Source organism: Verticillium nonalfalfae (genome assembly GCF_003724135.2).
Source record: "Verticillium nonalfalfae strain VnAa140/NRRL 66861 chromosome Unknown scaffold_53, whole genome shotgun sequence".
NCBI lineage: Eukaryota > Fungi > Ascomycota > Sordariomycetes > Glomerellales > Plectosphaerellaceae > Verticillium > Verticillium nonalfalfae.
The window spans coordinates 119688-138877 of NW_021167278.1; the positions used below are offsets into that span (position 1 = coordinate 119688).

Sequence of the window (19190 nt, forward strand, 5' to 3'; positions counted from 1 at the left end):
CATCTTGAGATCTACGGCGGTTGGGCGGGAATGAATGTGCTCAGCAGAACGCTGTACCTCGACTTGAAAACAATGAATTGCCAGCGCGACAGCAAAGAACTGTCATCGCGACTTGGCTACCTTGACTATGGAATGAGACTATCAGTAATCCATCTTCGCTCCCCTGAATCGGCGACGCAGCCACGGACTGAGAATCTCCCTCCCTAGTAGAACGACCGGTAGCGATTGGTTTCCTTAAGGCCCAATCAGGAAGCCAGGGGTGAAGGTACCCAACGCTTATCGATAAGGGAGGAACGCGTCGAGCATCGCGGGTCCGCATCAATTGTGCATGATAGCAGGTAACGACGGTTCTACTACCAACGCGCTCTCGACAAGCCATACGCCAGCTATCAGCATGCCGAGGTACTTCGCTTAAGCTCCACAGGATTCATGACTATCACTAACACCAGACAACAGGGAGATCATCACAATTCAGGCCGGCCAGTGCGGCAACAGCAGTCAGTTACCCCGCCATTGACCGCGTTCGGGCCGCGAGCCTCATACCGCCTGGAGGTACATGCTAACGATTCTGCAGTTGGCAGTCAGTTCTGGCAGCAACTGTGTCAGGAACATGGCATCAGTCAAGACGGCAACCTTGAAGACTTCGCGACCGAGGGTGGCGACCGAAAAGACGTCTTTTACTATCAGAGCGACGACACGAGATACATTCCAAGAGCCATTCTGATTGATCTTGAACCACGCGTCATCAACGGTATACAAACAGGACCCTACAAGAACATATACAATCCCGAAAACTTCTACGTCAGCAAAGATGGTGTGGGTGCAGCCAACAACTGGGGTGACGGCTACCAGACTGGCGAGAAGGTGTTTGAGGACATCATGGAGATGATTGACCGTGAGGCCGATGGTAGCGATTCGCTCGAAGGCTTCATGATGCTGCACTCCATCGCAGGTGGTACTGGATCTGGACTTGGGTCGTTTCTCCTCGAGCGTCTGAATGACCGATTTCCGAAGAAGATCATACAGACCTACTCCGTCTTTCCCGACACAACGAACGCTGGCGATGTCGTTGTTCACCCCTACAACAGCGTGCTGGCCATGCGACGTTTAACACAGAATGCGGACTCTGTGGTGGTGCTTGACAACGGTGCTTTGTCAAGGATCGCCGCCGACAGACTGCACGTCCACGAGCCGTCCTTTGCACAAACTAATCAACTTGTACGTCATGTCTGTCTCTATCGCAAGGCACCATGCTGACCAGCTAGGTTTCCACTGTCATGTCTGCGAGCACCACGACCCTGAGATACCCTGGCTATATGCACAACGACCTTGTCAGCATCTTAGCCTCCCTCATCCCGACCCCACGCTGTCACTTCCTGATGACATCCTACACCCCGTTTACTGGCGACCAAGTTGAGCAGGCAAAGACTGTTCGGAAGACCACAGTGCTGGACGTGATGAGGCGGCTTCTTCAACCTAAGAACAGGATGGTGTCAACGCAACCTGGGAAGAAGAGCTGTTACATCTCTATTCTCAACGTCATTCAAGGCGAAGTTGACCCGACTGATGTCCACAAGAGTCTTCTTCGCATCCGAGAGCGAAGATTGGCAACTTTTATCCCCTGGGGTCCTGCAAGCATCCAGGTCGCATTAACAAAACGGAGTCCCTACATTCCAATGGCACACCGTGTTAGCGGGCTGATGCTAGCTAACCACACGAGCATTGCCACGGTACGTCCGCACATGGTGCTATCCAAACATGATACAAGGCCGTCTAGCTAATGAACCGCAGCTGTTCAAACGAATCGTCAAGCAGTTTGATGGTATGCGGAAACGAAATGCCTTCATGGAGGGCTACAAGAAAACGGCTCCCTTCGCAGAGAACCTCAACGAATTCGACGAGTCTCGTCAGGTGGTGCAGGACCTGATCCAGGAATATGAGGCGGCCGAGGATGCCAATTACCTGAACCCTGAAGCAGAAATCCCAACTTCTGCAGAGACAGACAAGAGAATGGGTTGAGGATCCTGAGGAGAAAGCGTCGTGTAACTTAGTGGGGATGGCGCGCCAAGAATGAAGGCATGACATGATTGTACCTGAGCGCTTTGATATGACAAGGTTTCCGGTATCTTCCATTGGGAGAGTTAGGCGTTTGGGGCTAGAGCATCCGTACCTAGGATCGCGACACGAGGGCAATAGCCTGAAAGGATCTGTTTGACAAACCATGCACGGCATTCTGTGCCTTAGCTAGTGATGACCCTTGACACGCGTGGGTGATGTGTGGAGCTGTGATCTGATAGGAGTGTTTGCTCCCAGCCAGACCCACGGATCGCGATCTCTCTGTACAACAGTCTTGCCTGCCGAGGAGCCTTCAATCGCAGATATGGATATCAAAATTCTTCAGACTACATTGAATACTCCACCTGCACAAGGTACCTGCGAGGGCAACGCATCTACAAGAGGCCAAAGTGTGACACTTCTCCACAGATCGAGGATCGGTATGGTTTCCGTCGAATCTGACTTCATTCTTGACGTCATTGACGTCAGCGGGGTCTAGGAGCTTTGGAGCTTGAGGCGATCTGCTTCATATAAGAAGAACAACCTTTAAGAAGACCTTTTTATCTCATTGACTGATACATTACACATCCATACCACCGTCCAATCCTGCTAGTCTCTCCATCCTCAAACATCAAACACCCGCTACTATTCGCACTACCCCCAACGACAACAATCAGTATGTCTGCCTGAATTCAGCCGCAGTTTGTGTCCTTCCTAACAGTCGTAGAAATGACGAACATGCACGTTCCCAAGGGGGATAAGATCGAAGAGACCCGCGCCAACCTCCCCCTTCCCGAGCAGCCCCCTGTCGCCTCCGATTGGCAATCCGCCGACGCATCCAAGGTCAACGTCGGCAGCGGCGGCGACGCTGAGGCTGACATTGGAACTGGTTCCGCCGCGCAGGCCGGTCTTCGCGAACCCGCATCTAAGAACGACGCGGATCTGAGCAACGTCGGACGTCAAGGCAAGGACAACCTGAGCGGTCCCCCCAAGGATGCTGCTGCGAAATGAGATAGAGCAAAACTGGGAGTAGGACAGCGTTTGGCTTTTTAAAGTTATCATGACTAGATGATCAATCCAACAACGTCACATAACGATCTACCAATATTCACTCATCATGACTATCCTCCTGCGTGTTGCCTTTGATTCATCTATGTGTATGATGATTTGTCCACGAGTACAGCTCCCCATGCAGTGTGTCTCAAGGCTGATAATGCTGCTATTCAAGTATTATGAGTGTGTATCAATGCACGGGATTCACTACATCAAACCCTGCCTCCAGGGGATTATCATTCACAACAGTGGTCATGGCATTCAGTGGATTACTCAAGAGTATCCCCCAATACGGTTCTCGTCGCCTGGTTTAAAGTCAACTCGGATCCAGGCAGAAGTTTTAAACAAGGTAGGTGCTCACTTGAGCCCACAGCCCGAAGACAATCCGGCATATCTTGCTCAGATTGACGACACCGGTGAAGAATTCCCAGGCAGCAGTTGAGAAAAACAAAGGGCACTCCTGATACTCCCGCTACCTATTCTGGAACTGACGCTTCTCGCCTGCCATTTTCTGTAACCCTGACAACAAATCCTCGAACCAGCCCAGCATTGGCCACCCGATGCGATTTCACCCAGGAGATGCTTTCCGGCGTCTTCCTCATAGACTTTGAAGGTCATACCAACGTACTGAAAGCGCCCTCCTCCGTCCAGAACTAAGAGCCCCGTTCAACAAAGCCCCAAACTGATACAACCATCCCTTATCCTGGTCTTTCTTCTTAGTCGAGTTGGCTTGAGGCGCCGTGGTAGAGAGATCTCTTTTGCGGAAGTGAGCATGTAACTCACACACCCTGTACTTATGAATGTTGACATTCTCATGTACTGACACACAGGGCTAGATTCAAAAGGTCCATGCCACCAGGCATCGATCCAACATTGGTTCCACCCACAGATACATTCAACAAAACCTCCTCTTCAGAAGCACGCTGCTTCATTTCAACAATCAAGTGCGCCTGCGCCACTTGGAAAGGGGTCATGCTTTAACCCATTGAGATGCTTTAAGTCCTACCTACGCTTTACCAAAGGGCATACAGTGACGTAGGTATTCATCGGGGTCCTATCCGCGAGGCAAGACCTGGATGTACCTTGCACCTTCCCAGTCTCAAGGCCCTCCGCCTCTGCCCACCTGTTAGGCCTACCTACCAGTTGATTCATTGATTTTCCTCCTACAACCAGGGCCCTTCAATCGTCATCTCTGTCTGACTTGCCCTACCTAACCCCGCCCACCGAAAGCCCACCTACCCAACAGGTGGCCAAACGTCTTGGGAGGCATCCTCCACAGCGCGAAAGCTGCCTCCAGCCAAAAAATGGCTACCAATATTGAGTTCGAAAATGCCATCAGAAATGCTATGCTGGTAGGTTCTGTGCCGTTGTAGACGCTCTTCCATGGCCGTCTGTTGTCTCCAACGAGGCAGCTCGTTCTTCAGAGCTGACAGGTGAAGCAGAGTGACCTTGGTCTCAACCGCAATGATGAACTGCCAATGGAGAACTCTCATAATAGAAAGACCACTTATGATCCTGGACGTCGCGCATCACGCGCCGTAGGAAAGACCGCCAACTCGGCGTGGAAAGGTATGTGGCTCCTGACGACCTTTTTGACTAGACTGACCACTCGAAGCTGTCGGAGAAAAGGGAATCGACGACGAAGAGGCTCGCAGCGTTCAAGGTCTGGCTGATCTTGGCGGCGGTCGTATGCATGCCGCCCAGCATGACACTGAAAGCCGAGATCGTAGTGAGCAACTTAAGCAGATCAGTAACCGACCCCGTCCGCAGCAACTGTAAGAGCCCTCTTGAAGAAGATTTTGGCACTTGACTAATGGTCAACAGCGGTACTTTGTCCAACATTACCAACTTTGGTGGTCTCGATCGTCCTGGAGTCCCAGTCAAGGTCTTCAACCCGAAAGATATGAAGCTATCCGACAGCGCGAATGGGAAAAATGCAACTCAAAACCGTATCGATGAGCATCAATCCGCAAAAAAGGCCTCTGAGAATCGCGTCCACGGTGATCCTAAAGCGAATCTGGCGTCCGCCCGGGTTGCCGCCGTCGTTGCTCCTCATCTACGGTCAAAGGCACAGGCTGCAGAAATACTGTCGAGCAAGAACTCTCAAAAGTTGCAATCTGTCTCACAGGCTGAGAAGCAGATATCAGACCCAAAGAAACAAGCTCAGTCCCAGCCGCAGCCTCCACATACTAAGGTGCCAGAAGTTACACAACTATCGGTTGAGACGCAAGGAAGCCCCGACAAGACCCTTGATAGATCATCTGGGAGGGTTCTTTGGGCGTGGTCTACAGACTGCAAGGCCAAGATCACCCCAAGCACTGGCTTGAAGACGGTTGACGCCAAGGTGTTGCTGAAGATGATCGAATTTGGCAACGGCCGACAACAGGCAGGCTTCATACTACGTTATATCAACGATAGCATTGACTGCGATATCGATGACCCTGTCATACTCGTCAAGGGTAGTGAAGCTCAGGCAGCGACTGGCAAATACGTCAACCTCGTATACGACATGACATCGTATCGAGCCAATGACGGCCAGCACAAAGACAACTGGTGTGACGTTTCTTTCGTGTCCGGAACCAAGAAAAAGGATATGACGCTCTTATTCGATGACGCAGAGACGATGAAAATGTTTCGTGGCGCCGCTATTGCCTTGCAGACCTCTCTGAGCATCAGCAGACTTACCCCTGAACAGAAGATCAGCCTTCAAAACCGTCTGAATGCACAGAAAGCTGCGGCCGTGGCCTCTAAGGCTGTTGCCGGGATTGATATTATTGAAAGCATCCCAGACACTGCGCCAGCCAAGACCACCAATGATGCAACGAAGTCTGCAGTTGGGCCGCCGAACCTCGACTCAGTGCAGCCGAAAGACGACACCAAGAACAGCACTAAAATGGTGTCCAAGATCGAGGACCCTGATAACTTAACTAAAGCTGGTGTTGAAAGGTCTGTCAGCGTCGTCTTTGAAGGAAAAGGGCAGACGCCTCAAAGCTCTCCCAGGCACGACATTATCAAATACAGCCCGGGCGCTTTGAGAAGCATGAGCAACACCTCAACTCAGGTAACCCCACCGCTGGAAAACTGGCAATACACCGAGTCTGTCTTGACGGGTGGTCGTCTCAACGAGACACCAAAACCCGCGGAGTCTTTGAAGCAGGCGTCGATGAACGCAGGCCCCATCACTAGAAATCTTGCCACCCTATCGACGAAGGGTGAAGATTTTAAGACTCAAGATTTTGGACAGCCTGAGATTGTCATTAACTTTTCAGCACCTTCCACCAGTATGAAAGGTACTGAGACCAGAAGTTGCAAATTCGCGCCTGAATCAAATAAGCGGTTGAAGTCTAAGGCTACATTCGACTTTGTCAGCCCACCCGGTGCCCCTGCGATGCCGATAATTGTTGCCGCCAAGGCCAAGCCTGAGGTAGAGTTCAACTTCAACACTCTCCCTGGCTCACCGAAGAAATCGGCAGTCAAAGACACTGGGGATAGGGCCACGAAGAAGTTTAGTACTGGAAGGACTCTAGATGATTCTTCAACGCCCGAACTAAAGGCTGGAAGAACCTTGGCAACGCCCAAGAAATCCACGGCCTTCCGTCTCGAGAAGACCAGGGAGGCCAGCCGGCCTCAAATAAACAAGACCCAGGAGAACGATTCTATAACTCAACAGGTCCCAGCAGTTACTATTCTCAAAAGCCCCACTCCTCATCACTCCCACGAACAAAGTGCGATCGACAGGGGGCTTGGACAAGCCTGGTCGATGTTATCCATGATGAATAGCCTCAACGCGATCGATGTCGTGGAGGAGACCACCACAGTCAAGACTACCAGACGGTATGTTCTTCCCGTAGGCGCCTCTTTTCCGGGTTCAGGTCACGGCCAGATGAACATGCCGCAGCCTGCGCCCAGTAGTGTTGTGGCCGATGTGAAGAGCGTACCTGATGCAGCCACCAGGCTGTCGGGAGACGCCCCAGTCTTCCAGCCCAGTCATGGCGGCACTTTTCAGCGTGCGCCTGCCCAAGGATCCCATGTGGGTGCCAAGAGTCAGCAGCAGCACAAAGGACTCGCCAACTCGAAGTATGCACAGCCCTCACAAGGCTTCAGCCACGCGGGCCGATTCACAGGAACCATGCTCGGGTAGACTGCGGCGGGTGCAAAAGTGAATGACGAGTAGTATCAGAGCGTCGGCAGTGATTTGGGTTGGGAGGGGGGTAGGGTTGGAGTACCACTCTCTGAGTACGATGGGGCAAGAGGAACGCGCGACAATGATGATGGATGCGAGAAGGCGGCCTCGGAGGGGATTCTCGCATGGACTAGCGACTGAAACTGGTGATTGACACCAGCCGGGGAGAGCGGTTGGCTCTTGAGTATATGATGAGGCGTTTGGAGTTTTTTCCTTTTTTTTCTTTTTTTTTTTTAAAAAACAAAAACAAAAACAAAAACAAAAACCAATGGGAGGCTTGTCCCGAAGATTCGGTCGAATACCGCGTAGGTAGTTTCATAAGGAATTAGGGATCGCTTCTACCATGCTGGCGAGTTTCTATCTCTGGTCTAAACAAAATGGTTGTCATGATATGGGCATTCTCTTGTTCATAGTTCAGTATTGGTGTATCTCCCACCTCACTCGTGCACCCAGCTGCCATCCTCCCGGCTGACGATGACCTCGTGAACGTCGAGGCGGTGGTCGACAATCTCCCTGCCGTTGACGAGGTCATTCTCACGAGCGCGCCTGTCTGCGTCTTCCTCGTCGCTGGCGATGCCAGCACGGACGTGCCGCTTGACGAGACGCCGGCGCGCGACGTCAAAATCGACGTCAACGAACCACAGCTCGTCCATGAGGGCGGCGGCGTCGCGCCACACGGGGCGGTCGAGCGCGACGTAGTTGCCCTCGAAGACGACGATGCGGTGCGCCGGGTCGACGGCGATGTCGTCCTCCCGCGGGTCCTTGATGGCGTGGTCGAAGCTCGGGGCGCGGATGGTGGGCGTGTGCGGCGTCAGGGGCGCGCGCAGGGCGCGCACGAGGGCGAGGAAGGCCTCGCCGTTGAAGGTGTAGACTGCGCCGCGGCGGGCGTGGGCCTCGGCTGGGTTGGGCAGCGCCGACAGCTGGGCGCGCGTCAGGTGGTAGCCGTCCATGGGGACGAAGGCGGCCGGGGCCGAGGCTGGGGGGGTGGAGGAAGAGGGCGAGGTGGTGGAGGTCGAGGCGGCTGCTGCTGCTGCTGCTGCGAGGGCGTTGAGCCGGGTTGTGATGATGCCAGAGAGGGTCGTCTTTCCGGAGCCGGGAATGCCGCCTATGGCGATGACTAGGGGGAGAAACGTCAGTTCATCTCTGTTTTGTGGTGGTTATGTTTGGCGGGATGCGGTGCTGTCAGGCGAGGTGAGTTTGGTGGTAGGGTGGTGGGATGACGTACGTAGTCGTTGGTTTGGTGGCGTGGACTGGTATTTCTCCCAGGCTTTGGAGACCAGGTGGTCGACTTGAGATTCCATACTTGTAGCTGATAGGATGGCAGATATCTCAATTTGAGGGAGGAGGAGGTTCGATGCGCTTTAGCCGACTGAAGCTTGTGGGTGAACAAGGACGGAGGGCTCATTGACGAAGGGTGAGGATGAGAGCGGTTTCGGGGTCGTGAGAAGCTATAGTGGGTCACAGGCTGAGTGACATAAGGCATACGGAAGACTGTCCATGCTGTCGGTGGGTTACGGGCTACGCTGATCTGGCAGCTTGACTGGCGAGTGCGGGGCCGTTGGGACGGCTTGAATCGCCGTTGATTTTCGCCCTGCTGGACCCCGTCTCGGCGACTGATGATGGCGTGGGGGGACACGACAGGGGTCTTTTTGCTCGTCACCAAGGATGCAACATTCGATGCCTGCTTGTTGCAGCTACCGTAGCTGCCCTGCCTCAGCAAGATGCCTGGTACATATGCATCTCGGGTATACTCTCCATGCCCGAAGGCCTGACCTACCTAGGTACCTGCTGCACCCGAGCACATTGCATACCCAGGGAGGTATGATAGGTCCCTGTTACGCCTGACATGACACATTTCAGGGCAGACAAACTCAGGGAGAGCAACTACATCAGAGAGGGCAACTATAAAGAACACAGACACCCCGTGCTGATGTTACCTCGTCTCACAGACGCATTCGAAGCGGCCATTGCCAACTGCTGATTGCTTTTGTTCCTCGCAGGCTCGACCACGATGATCGCGGTAGCATTGCTTGGTGGTGGCATATTTGCTCGAGAGCGTAGGTGAACCTGCAGAGGCCAGCCCCATCCTCTGCACTGGAATCCTCTTCTTGCCGGCCATCGCCGAGAAACCCAGATCATCTTCTCCGTACGTTCTTCCAGACCAAACGCTAATGCAGCATGATAGAATACGTACCAGCCATCCGAGACTCCCCGTCTCTCACCCTGCGAGCCGTGTACTCTCGATCCGAGAAGACAGCCACCGCCGTCTCGGCCGAGGTCGTGCCCAGGCCAGACATCTACTATGACAGCCCCGACAAGGAGAACTCCTCGCTCGACCATCTCTTGTCCCGCGCTGACATATCGGCCGTCATCATCTGTCTCCCGATCCCCGTGCAGGCGGGCATCGTCCGCCGCGCCCTGGCGGCAGGCAAGCACGTCCTCAGCGAGAAGCCCATTGCGCGCGACGTCGCGACGGCGAGCGCCCTCCTTGCCTGGCACGTGAGCCGGCCGGGCGCGCCCGTTTGGGCCGTTGCCGAGAACTTCCGCTTCAACGAGAGCCTGCAGTACGCCGCCGCCAGGCTGCGCGACATCGGGGGGCGGCTGGTGACGTTTCGGCTGGCCTTTTACACGTGTGTTCAGAAGGACAACAAGTACTACCAGACTGAATGTATGTACTCGAATCTCGAAACTCGTACTCACGGAGCCAACCTGACGGGGCATTTCGAGAAATAGGGCGCCAAACTCCGGATTTCCAGGGCGGCTTCCTCCTCGACGGGGCCGTGCATTTCATTGCCTCGCTTCGGCTTTTGCTGTGCGCGACGGGAGACACGATCAACAGGGTCATGGCAGCTTCTGCGCTCCTCCAGGAGCACCTCGTCCCCGTGGATACAATCCATGCCGTCGCCTTGACAGAATCCGGCCGAAGCGGCACCATCAGCCTCTCTTATGGCATAGAGCCCAGGTCTGACCTCGAGATCGTCATTATTACAACAAGGGGCTCCGTCACCTGGACGCCGGTGAAAATTCAAGTAACCGATGCAACAGGCCTGGTGAACGAGGTCAAGGAATTCATCTACGACAATGCCGTGAGGGCCGAAATTGAGGCCTTTTGTAGGAGCCTGCCAGGTGGAGTGTCTGATCAGCTGCAAACACCCTTAGAGGCATTGGGAGATCTGAAGGTTCTGCAAGCTCTTCTCGAGTCCGGAGAAGATGGTGGAACACCTAGAGACATCAAAAGCTAAGACAAGCTCTCCGTTCACTAGGATATATATGTAGAGAAGAGAGAGGAAGACAACTTCATTGACGTCAGGGATCACCTCAAATGTAAGAGTGAAAGAGCCAATCGAAAAAGCTATGAAGACGGGGGTGTCGGATCCTCCACTGTCGTCGTAGTCACTGCTCTCCTGGGCTTCTTTTCAAACAGAAATAGAACCGAACCGAGGGCCGCCAAGGAAAAGTACAGCATGACCCTCATTTGCCGCGAATAGGCCTCGGCGAAAATGACCCTCGTCTCATACTGCTTTTCCGGGGGCAGCAAGGCGATATTGCCTGACGATGACAATATGCTAGCCAGTTCCGTGGGCGTCAAGATGGCCGAGGCTTGAGCCCTAATGTGGTCAATAAGCAATGCAGAGCAGACGGCAAGGCCAATTGTGCCGCCTAGGACACGGGTTTGTGTCACGGCGCCCATTGTCACGGCTGTTAGAGTCGCACTTGAGTCAGCCAGGCATCCGGTCTTGGAGCACAGAGGGCCAAGAATCATGGACAGAAATCATACCTAGGTCTTTCTCTGAGACGATAATGGTTGCCATCATCAATATGGTTGCTAGATTGAAGCCAAACCCGAGGCCCATGATGACCTGATAGCCGTACTGCGCATCTGGGACCCTCAGAGTGGTCGAATCAAGTGAGCTGAACAAACCGACGCCAATCACCTGAAGCACACCGCCCAGGGTGAGGACGTAAAGCGGGGGAACTTTGAGCTTCGTAATCAACACGCCGGAGAGAGCGCTTGCCACCGGGGATAGAAGTAGCAGAGGTAGCATGCGGAGTCCAGCGCCGATGGCGGTCGTCGAGTTGACCGTCTGCAGCCGCTGCGGAATATTGATTATTGCGGCCATGAAAGGGAAGCCCGTGAGAAAGCCATTTCTGCAGGATTGTTAGCGTCATTTGTCCCTTTTTTCAGCTCGGTTAAGTGGCTTGAAGAGTCGCTGCTCACAGAAGCAAACCAACGACAAATCGGTTTGAGGTCAGACGCCAGGGGAAGATGGGCTCGCAGACGCCGCTTCTTCCCGACAGCTTGCGCTCCCAGGCGATGAAAGCCAGCCACAAAATACCAGACAAGACAAACGTTGAGATGATGGCGCCACTGTTCCAGGCATACTCTACGCCCCCTTGCTGGAGAGCAAATATAAGGAGGATGGATGCGGCCAACGAAAGGGTCGCGCCGAGCAAGTCAATTCGTTTCCACCTCTTTTCCGAGATCAAGCTGCGGAAGAATGTAGTCGAGTCGCCATAGGGGAAGCCAAAGGGTATCGCGAGCGCTATGAGTGCGGCTGCAAGGGCTCCGCCTGGGCCGCTGCGAAGATGACCCGTCAGTGACTTCGGCAAAAAGTATTGTGAGGTTGAAGTCTGACTTAAGGTAAAAGACCCACCGCCAGGTGGTGTTGTCGGTGATGGCGCCTCCCAGAAGAGGGCCGAGAACACTAGATATGGCGAAGACGGAGGTTACAATGGCGATGTATGTTGCGTACTTGGACGGAGGCACCATCAGCGGAACCATGATGGTGGAGAGCGAATAGATGCCAGAGCCTCCCATACCCTGAAGAGCTCTGAAAACGATCCTGTCGTGGACCCAAATGAGATTAGTATGTTTGATATCGCATTTCGCGCCCATCAGGCCATGAAGGTAGCCCTATAAGTGAAGCAGAATACAGTGACATACAATGGCAGCATAGACTCGGAAGCACCGCAGGCAATGGAAAAAATGGTGAAAAGAGTGATGGCAGAGACGAGCATCAACTTGCAGCCGAGAATGTCACTCAGTTTTGCAAAGATGATCAGGAAGCCTGAAGGCAAAATTCATGTGGTCAATAGTGAACTGGCGCGACGAAACATCAAGCAACGCATACGGGACCACGAACCAGTGTATGTCAACAGATAGGAGGTCACAATCCAGCTGGCCCTATCGAAGCCTTGAAGGTGGTCGACGATAGACACCAGGGAGGTACTCACGATGGTGGTCTCCAGTGTCGAGAGCAGCAAGCTGAGGCATAGTCTGTTGAGATATGGCGGTGGTTAGCGAGAATGTATGTGTGCCTAGCTTGCCAATTTGGTAGGCTGCTGCTGTGCAGAGGTGGATGGATTTACCCTGCTGTCAAGGCATGGAGCTTCCATCCAGTATGGTAGACCTTTTGTCGAGTTTGAGTGGCCACGTCGGGGGGGTGGATATCTGGCGGCGTAGGGTCTGCTTCTGCTTCTGGACGGGACAAGGCGACGCTGCCATTGCGGGTAGCATCTTTGCCCCCCTGACCGAGATCGGCATCAGGTTCCGGGTTTCTGAGGAAGGGAGGAGGCGTTTTGGGCTCGCCAGAAGACGGAGAAACATCCATTGGAAGAAGAGGAGCGAGAAATGAATCCAGGACTTGACAGAAGGGAAAAGGAGCGAGGAAAGGTGACACGACGAGGAAATGGCCGAGAACTGCAAGCTTGATCGTGATCGGGCCCTTGAGCGAGAAAAAACGGGCGATAAGTGCCGTGACACGAACGGCGTGGATCGGATAGGCGGAGGTTCGAGAGGCTTCAAGATGAGGCGTGTGAATGTTGGATGTCGAGCCGGCAAGTGCCTGAATAGACAGATGGTCATCGAGACAAAAGACGAGGCAGCGAACTGGCAAAGCTGGGAGATGTACACCCAGGTGTCGACGTACAAAGAGTGATTGCCAACTGCCAATGCTTGCTCGCACCCATGCCGAATGGCCCATATGACTGGCCATTTCCACCTTCTCACCGGCCGGCCAATGCAGTGTAACAGCCAACGGCCTCTGGCTGACGTGCGTGTCGAACGATGAGAGGCAGAAATGCAGACTCAACACCAGCACGCCATGCGCATCTTGAAAATCCGGTCTTCACCTGGATGAGGTACCTCTCCCTCGTTCTTTGATGCATGGAGGCTTCCAGCGGTCCCGGATCCTCCTGCCTTGGTCCAGACAGCGACTGGCAACGGCAAGAGAAAGAGCAACACATCTGTGGTGGGCCGGAACAAGTTCTCCGGGAGAAACTGCTATGCTGCTTGGTGCACTCAAGCATCTCGGCTTGTTCTCTCCTTCGAGGTTGGATGTCTTGCAAGCACCTTTGCGAAATTGAGCGGCGGCTGCTTCCCCCCACGGATCATGCAACATGATCGGCCGCACATGATAGGGGCTTCAGAAATACTTGAGTCTACGTGCTTCGGGGTACTGAAAAAGAATCGGGGCTCCTGGAGAACTTAGCCACTCAGATGCGACCACGCCCTGTGCCACAGCTGCGTCCCGTGCGGGTACTTGGTTGATTGTAGCTACCTCACCTGCCCTATCTATGGGTACCTGAGGAAGCTGCAGCCCAGGGGCCTTCTACAAGGCAGGGGTCATCCGAACCTCAAGCAACCTCGCATCACAGCCTCATGCCTTGCCGTCTATCACACATCATCCAACTACCACTCTATCAACTACGACCCACCACCACCAACATCTTCTTATGTGACAAATCAATCTTTCACAGAGGATCCATCCTGGTTGATCCTTCACCCATGGCGTTGAAACAGAGTCAACATCAAAGGATGCATCAAGTCGCGGCAGACGGGCCGAACTGATATCGTCGATGTCGACGTTGACGGCGACGGAACCTCACAAGCCTCGAACCACTGGCCGAAAACAAATCACGCATTGTCTAGATTCTTTCTCGATACTCCATCAACGTGACATTGCGTATGACTGCATCGCCAGGATTCATCTCCTTCGATGGGATCCCGGTCACAGACGCTCTCGCAGCCCGCCCTCATCCGCACCATCCACACCAGCCCGCCCGTTGATCAGTGCGATGTCCGCCCGCAATGACGATACCGCATCCTCTAGCCCAGCCGCTGCTTGTGCCTCCTCAACCAGGGCCACGATTCTCTCCATGGCGAAGAAGACGGTGTCGATTTTGCCAGATAGCACCGACAGCATCCGCCCCCGACGCACCACCTGGCAGCTGCGGTCATCCCACGCCCCGCAAGGCTTGGTCTTGATGGCCAGCTGAGGGCCGACGTAGCGGAAGGTATTGGCGAACGAGGGCACGTATCGCGCCACCTGCTCCTCCATGAGTGCTCTCTTAGCTGCGATGACTTCGGGCGCTGCCGCCACCCTGTCGCGCGCCGCCCTCGCTTCGTGGGGGCACAGGAACTGACCCAGCGGCGTGTACGGTACACTCGACAGCGTGAAGAGGCCCGGCTCTTCTGTTGGGTACACCGAGCACAACGGGCCGTCGACGAGCGTGACGGCTGGGAAATCCACGGGGCCCTCATAGTATAGCAGCAACGTCGGCTCGTACACGACCTCGATCCCCGGCGGCCTCGCGAGGTGTCCCCATGTCGCATCAACCCCGTAGTCGAACCGCTCCCCGTCAATGAAGACTCCGGCTCCCGTGTCCACGATGCTCGACACGGCCTGTCCTAACGCGAGCACACCCGCCAGCTCAGCCGCAAAGTGCGCCCTCGCCTTGGCCAACAGCAGCACCCTCTCCCCCGTACGCACAACGCCTGCCACGTTGGCGAGCTCAACCCCCATGGGCGCCCCCTCCGTGAACTCCACGCCGCTCGATGCCATGACCGCGCGATAGGTCCCATAGTCTAGGAGGGACTCCCGCGATGCCACGGCGTATGTGTTGCATGGTACGCTGCGGCTGAGGCCTGGGTACCGCTCGAGAAATCGCAGAAATCCGTCGCGAGACTGGATCCGTGTATCGCTGTGTCGCGCATAGTGAAAGCCCATGTGCAGTCGAAACTGATTGTTACCGGATGCTTCATGCAGGAGCCGCGTGTGTTGCTCAAAGACCTTCACCTCGAAGCCGAGGGCTCGGAGGGATGTCGCGATGTGGCAGCCGTAGAAGCCACCTCCGATGATGCCGAAGCTCAGGGGTTCCGCGGAGATTAGCGCCACCATGATATATATGGTGCCCTGCTGATCAAGATGGCATAAGAGACAAGGCCTGGCCGTAGTCAGTAGAAGGCTAATTTGTGAGGCGGGGGAGGTGTACTTTGACAACGCCTTTTCCTGGTTGGGAGATGAAGTCAATGGCGGTACCGGAGTTACGCAGCGAGGTTCTTTGCATATTAGAACAGGACAGTCCAAGAGGCATGCAGAAAGCCCACGTCGGGCAGGTGGATGAAGGGCGAGGTCTCCGGTGGAACAAAACCTGCCAAGGGACGAGATAAAGCCGAGCCTGAAGTGATGTAGGCGTCTCACCATGCTGAATATCTATGGGGGTAGAGCGTGTCGTGTGTCTATTTATAATCCCTTACACCTCCGCCATCTTGTCGCCGACCCAACGCACCCGTACGTACTTCTTCAAGTAGAGCATCTGCGAATAATCATCGGTTCTCTGCGTCTATTTGCTCCCAAGTCATTTACGCTTTGCCATCAACATGCGTATCCTTTGTCTCCACGGCATGGGCACTAATAGTAAGGTAAGTTTGTTTCTTTCCTCCATTTTCATCCCCCCTCTCGAGGTTCCCACGCTCATGTAGCCTCAGGTGTTCCAGATGCAGACAAGTGAGTGCTGCCTTGTGTACTCTCCGATCCAATCATCACACTAAAATGAGCCTACGTGAGCAGCCGCTCTGAGACATCAACTCGGTCATCCACAAGCCCATCATTATGAATTTATTGACGGCGGCGAGCCTTGCGACCTGGCGCCCGGCATCGAGACCTTCATCTCTGCTGATGAGGCCCTCGCCTACTACGACCCAAAATCAGCCCCCAGTATCCTCAATGCCATTGATGACCTCTCTTCCTGGCTCACCGAGAACGGGCCCTTTGATGGCGTGATGGGCTTTTCCCAAGGCGCTTCCCTCGCTGCCATGGTCATGGCCCGCGCCCGCTTCGCCAATCCTCCACTCTTCTCCTTTGGCGTCTTCTTCTGCGCCGGCCTGCCATACTGCGAGGACAGCCTGCGCGCCGGCGAGGTCAAGTTTCTGCGCGCCGCTGATGGGGTTGGGCCCGTGATTCATGTGCCCACGGCGCACATTGTCGGACGCGGAGATCCGGATGTCGCGCACGGCACGGGCCTAGCTGAGTTGTGCCAGGAGTGGGGGAGAGTTCTGCTTGATCATGGCGCGGGGCATGAAATTCCGCTGGCTCCTGTGGAGGTTACGAAGAACATGGCGAGCGTGGTTGCGCAGGTCATGCGCAAGTCTACCTTTGGACAGTGATGGCTTATGACTTGGTAATAGGGGTAATTGAAGACTGGACACAAAGTTTGATAATTCTTCAATCTGGTAAACAATACCCGAAATGACCAGCTCATGTGAACAAGTCACGACATCTGAATATCTTCTCACAAGTTGCTAACCCGGTAAATCATGTAAATAAATCCCCCCAACAGACCAGCCGAGCCGCAAAGCAACAGAGCAATATCGACGTTATTCAGTTTCAGCCATGACATGCGCACGTCGGCCGTCTGCAGATGCATCGGGCGCAGCTCTCGGCCGCGTGGGTAGAAATCCGCATCCTTGACATACAGAGGCGACGAGGTACCGCCCTCCATCTCGACACCACGCGGCTCACGTCCGAGCAGCTGGTGCTCGAACCGGCCGTCCCAGTCGTATAGGTGCTCCTCGATGAGGTCGGCTGCCAGAGACCTCCTCCGAGATGCCACGGCCGCGATTTTGCGGAGGCGAGCCGACTCCCTCTCAAAATCATCCTTCTCGCTGACAACGATGCGCGTTACGCCCTCGGTCAGCTGAGCGGCTGTGAAGTCTTTCTTTTGCAGCCGGACAGCGACACCCGCGGCCTCGAGCCGGAGGGCGTTGTTCATCTGGTCGCCAAAGACGCCCATGGCGATCATGGGCACGCCGTGAAAGACGGACTCGTTGGCCGACGACGGGCCGGCGTGGGTCAGAAAGACGGCCGTCGAGCCGTGGGCGAGAATGGCGCGCTGCGGCGCCCACGTGCAGCTGAGCCAGGCTGGGTGCTCGTTGGCCAGCATGCTGGCAACGGTCAGGCAGCGGTCGCCGCCGGCGGACGAGGAAGAGGACAGCCGCTCGGACTCAATGCCGCGGCGGGCCACGAGACTCAGGGACCAGACTATGCCGTCGATGACGCCCGTAGCGAGGGCCGTATCGAGACCACGCACGATCTTGTCCACCTGCGCGCTGTCGAGAATGACATGCGTGCCAAAGGCGACGTAGCAGATGCGCTTGCGGGCGGCGAAGAAGGACGCAAACGGATCCCCCATGGCCGGCCACGACTCGGAGAGAATAGGCCCTACTGCGTGGACCAGCGGCGGGGTGTCTCGCGGCACCTCGATGCCATAGTACGAGTTGGTGAGCACGAGATGATCTGGCTTGGACTGCTTCTGCCGCGGCGGCACGCCCTCCTTCTTGCGCATGGAGCGTACGAAGAAGAGCCAGCGCAAGAAGTAGGGTGCCGACCGCAGCAGAAAGGTCATCTCGAAGAGCCGGTCCGTCAGGGACGCCTTCTCGCTCGTCAGGCAGCGCTGCTGCATGCCTGACTGGCCGGGAATGTACTTTTGCGGCATCACCAGCCACGGCATTTGCGGCCACATGACGGCCAGAGGGAGCCGAAAGTCAGAGGCCACATCCACGGCAGCTTCGACGTGGTAGTCGGCAAAGATAAAGTCGGGCCTGGTCTTCCTCACGACGTCTCCGAGCCGCCGGTATGTCTCGGGCCAGAAGGCGTCAAACGCAATCTTGCCGTCGACGATGTCCCGCTTGCCGGCTGGCGTGTCCCAGTCCCACCTGGAGAATCGTCGGTAGTGCACTTCCTCATCGGCCGCCGAGATGGCAGTCCCTACTATGTGAACGGCAGACACGAACGGGTAGGGGTCGGCGAACTTTTGTCGCCCTTCAAGTGTTGCGAACTCAATAGTATGACCTCTGGTGGCGAGTATCGCGCACACTTCAAGCATAGGGGCTGCAGACAGAAATCCAAGTCAGTTTCGATCATCAAATTGTCTTCTTCGGTGGTGTTTTCTTTTTTTACTCCTGACATACCGGAGTTTGTGGAGCCCCCTACCGTCACGACAACGAGAACCTTTGCCTTGGGAAGAGTATCCATGGCGGGATAATCCTACGGGATTGAGTCTGTCAACTTGGCTGAAGTCTTGCTCAGGCTGCCTTCGTTCGTTCAACGCTTCGAAAATCGAGATATCTGCCAGCAGTCTGTGTTGCACACCATGCTGCGCAGACTAGCCAATGCAGGTAGATGCCTGAGTTCGTCGCTCTACTGGCAGTGGCTTAACTCAAGCGTTCATGTGAGCCCCTTTCCCGGGCATGCAGAATCACCTCTCAGTAGGGACTTTTGTCTTGGAGGGACGGGACGGAAATGGCATGAGGAAGATCAACGCCTGTGGCACAATGCGCCAAGCTGGCCTCGCTGTGCCAGTAGCATTCGATTCATCTCCTCACCGACATATTTTGGCATTACGACCTACCTGAACTGGGCATAATGTTCACACAGAGTACTGGAAATAACCTCGCCAGCAAATCTTCCGATGCTGATCACATGTGGTGCATAACATTGGACAAGTGTTGACGGAAGGAATTTCGCCGATGCAACACTGCTAAACTTGGAGCGAGTTCCACGCAGTCAGTTCGTATAACCACGTCGAAGCCATCCATGTCTACGCCTTCCCTTGCCTG

General features: G+C 55.0%; 8 protein-coding genes across 8 annotated transcripts; 4 read left to right on the forward strand and 4 right to left on the reverse strand.

Annotated features, from left to right (window-relative positions):
* Nucleotides 1-394: 394 nt before the first annotated feature.
* On the forward strand, nt 395-3066 carry TUB4 (gamma-tubulin; the record flags this gene model as incomplete). Its single annotated transcript, XM_028641146.1, has 6 exons — nt 395-402; nt 457-497; nt 575-1218; nt 1266-1730; nt 1792-2014; nt 2783-3066. 6 exons carry the CDS (start codon nt 395-397, stop codon nt 3064-3066), a joined length of 1665 nt encoding a protein of 554 aa, XP_028494823.1.
* A 1346-nt stretch (nt 3067-4412) lies between these two features.
* On the forward strand, nt 4413-7249 carry D7B24_007030 (uncharacterized protein; the record flags this gene model as incomplete). Its single annotated transcript, XM_028641147.1, has 4 exons — nt 4413-4460; nt 4551-4677; nt 4724-4883; nt 4933-7249. 4 exons carry the CDS (start codon nt 4413-4415, stop codon nt 7247-7249), a joined length of 2652 nt encoding a protein of 883 aa, XP_028494824.1.
* A 479-nt stretch (nt 7250-7728) lies between these two features.
* On the reverse strand, nt 7729-8592 carry D7B24_007031 (uncharacterized protein; the record flags this gene model as incomplete). Its single annotated transcript, XM_028641148.1, has 2 exons — nt 7729-8408; nt 8517-8592. The coding sequence occupies 2 exons, from the start codon at nt 8590-8592 to the stop codon at nt 7729-7731; spliced, it is 756 nt and encodes a 251-aa protein (XP_028494825.1).
* An 877-nt stretch (nt 8593-9469) lies between these two features.
* On the forward strand, nt 9470-10533 carry D7B24_007032 (uncharacterized protein; the record flags this gene model as incomplete). Its single annotated transcript, XM_028641149.1, has 2 exons — nt 9470-9959; nt 10025-10533. 2 exons carry the CDS (start codon nt 9470-9472, stop codon nt 10531-10533), a joined length of 999 nt encoding a protein of 332 aa, XP_028494826.1.
* A 110-nt stretch (nt 10534-10643) lies between these two features.
* D7B24_007033 (uncharacterized protein) lies at nt 10644-12903 on the reverse strand (the record flags this gene model as incomplete). Its single annotated transcript, XM_028641150.1, has 7 exons — nt 10644-10990; nt 11070-11440; nt 11511-11870; nt 11947-12135; nt 12237-12360; nt 12436-12569; nt 12662-12903. The coding sequence occupies 7 exons, from the start codon at nt 12901-12903 to the stop codon at nt 10644-10646; spliced, it is 1767 nt and encodes a 588-aa protein (XP_028494827.1).
* A 1398-nt stretch (nt 12904-14301) lies between these two features.
* On the reverse strand, nt 14302-15471 carry D7B24_007034 (uncharacterized protein; the record flags this gene model as incomplete). Its single annotated transcript, XM_028641151.1, has 1 exon — nt 14302-15471. One exon carries the CDS (start codon nt 15469-15471, stop codon nt 14302-14304), a length of 1170 nt encoding a protein of 389 aa, XP_028494828.1.
* Nucleotides 15472-15953: 482 nt separating this feature from the next.
* On the forward strand, nt 15954-16739 carry D7B24_007035 (uncharacterized protein; the record flags this gene model as incomplete). The annotated part of the gene is made up of 3 exons (XM_028641152.1): nt 15954-15995; nt 16056-16080; nt 16144-16739. The coding sequence occupies 3 exons, from the start codon at nt 15954-15956 to the stop codon at nt 16737-16739; spliced, it is 663 nt and encodes a 220-aa protein (XP_028494829.1).
* Nucleotides 16740-16864: 125 nt separating this feature from the next.
* UGT8 (UDP glycosyltransferase 8) lies at nt 16865-18606 on the reverse strand (the record flags this gene model as incomplete). Its single annotated transcript, XM_028641153.1, has 2 exons — nt 16865-18462; nt 18543-18606. The coding sequence occupies 2 exons, from the start codon at nt 18604-18606 to the stop codon at nt 16865-16867; spliced, it is 1662 nt and encodes a 553-aa protein (XP_028494830.1).
* Between the last annotated feature and the right edge of the window lie 584 nt (nt 18607-19190).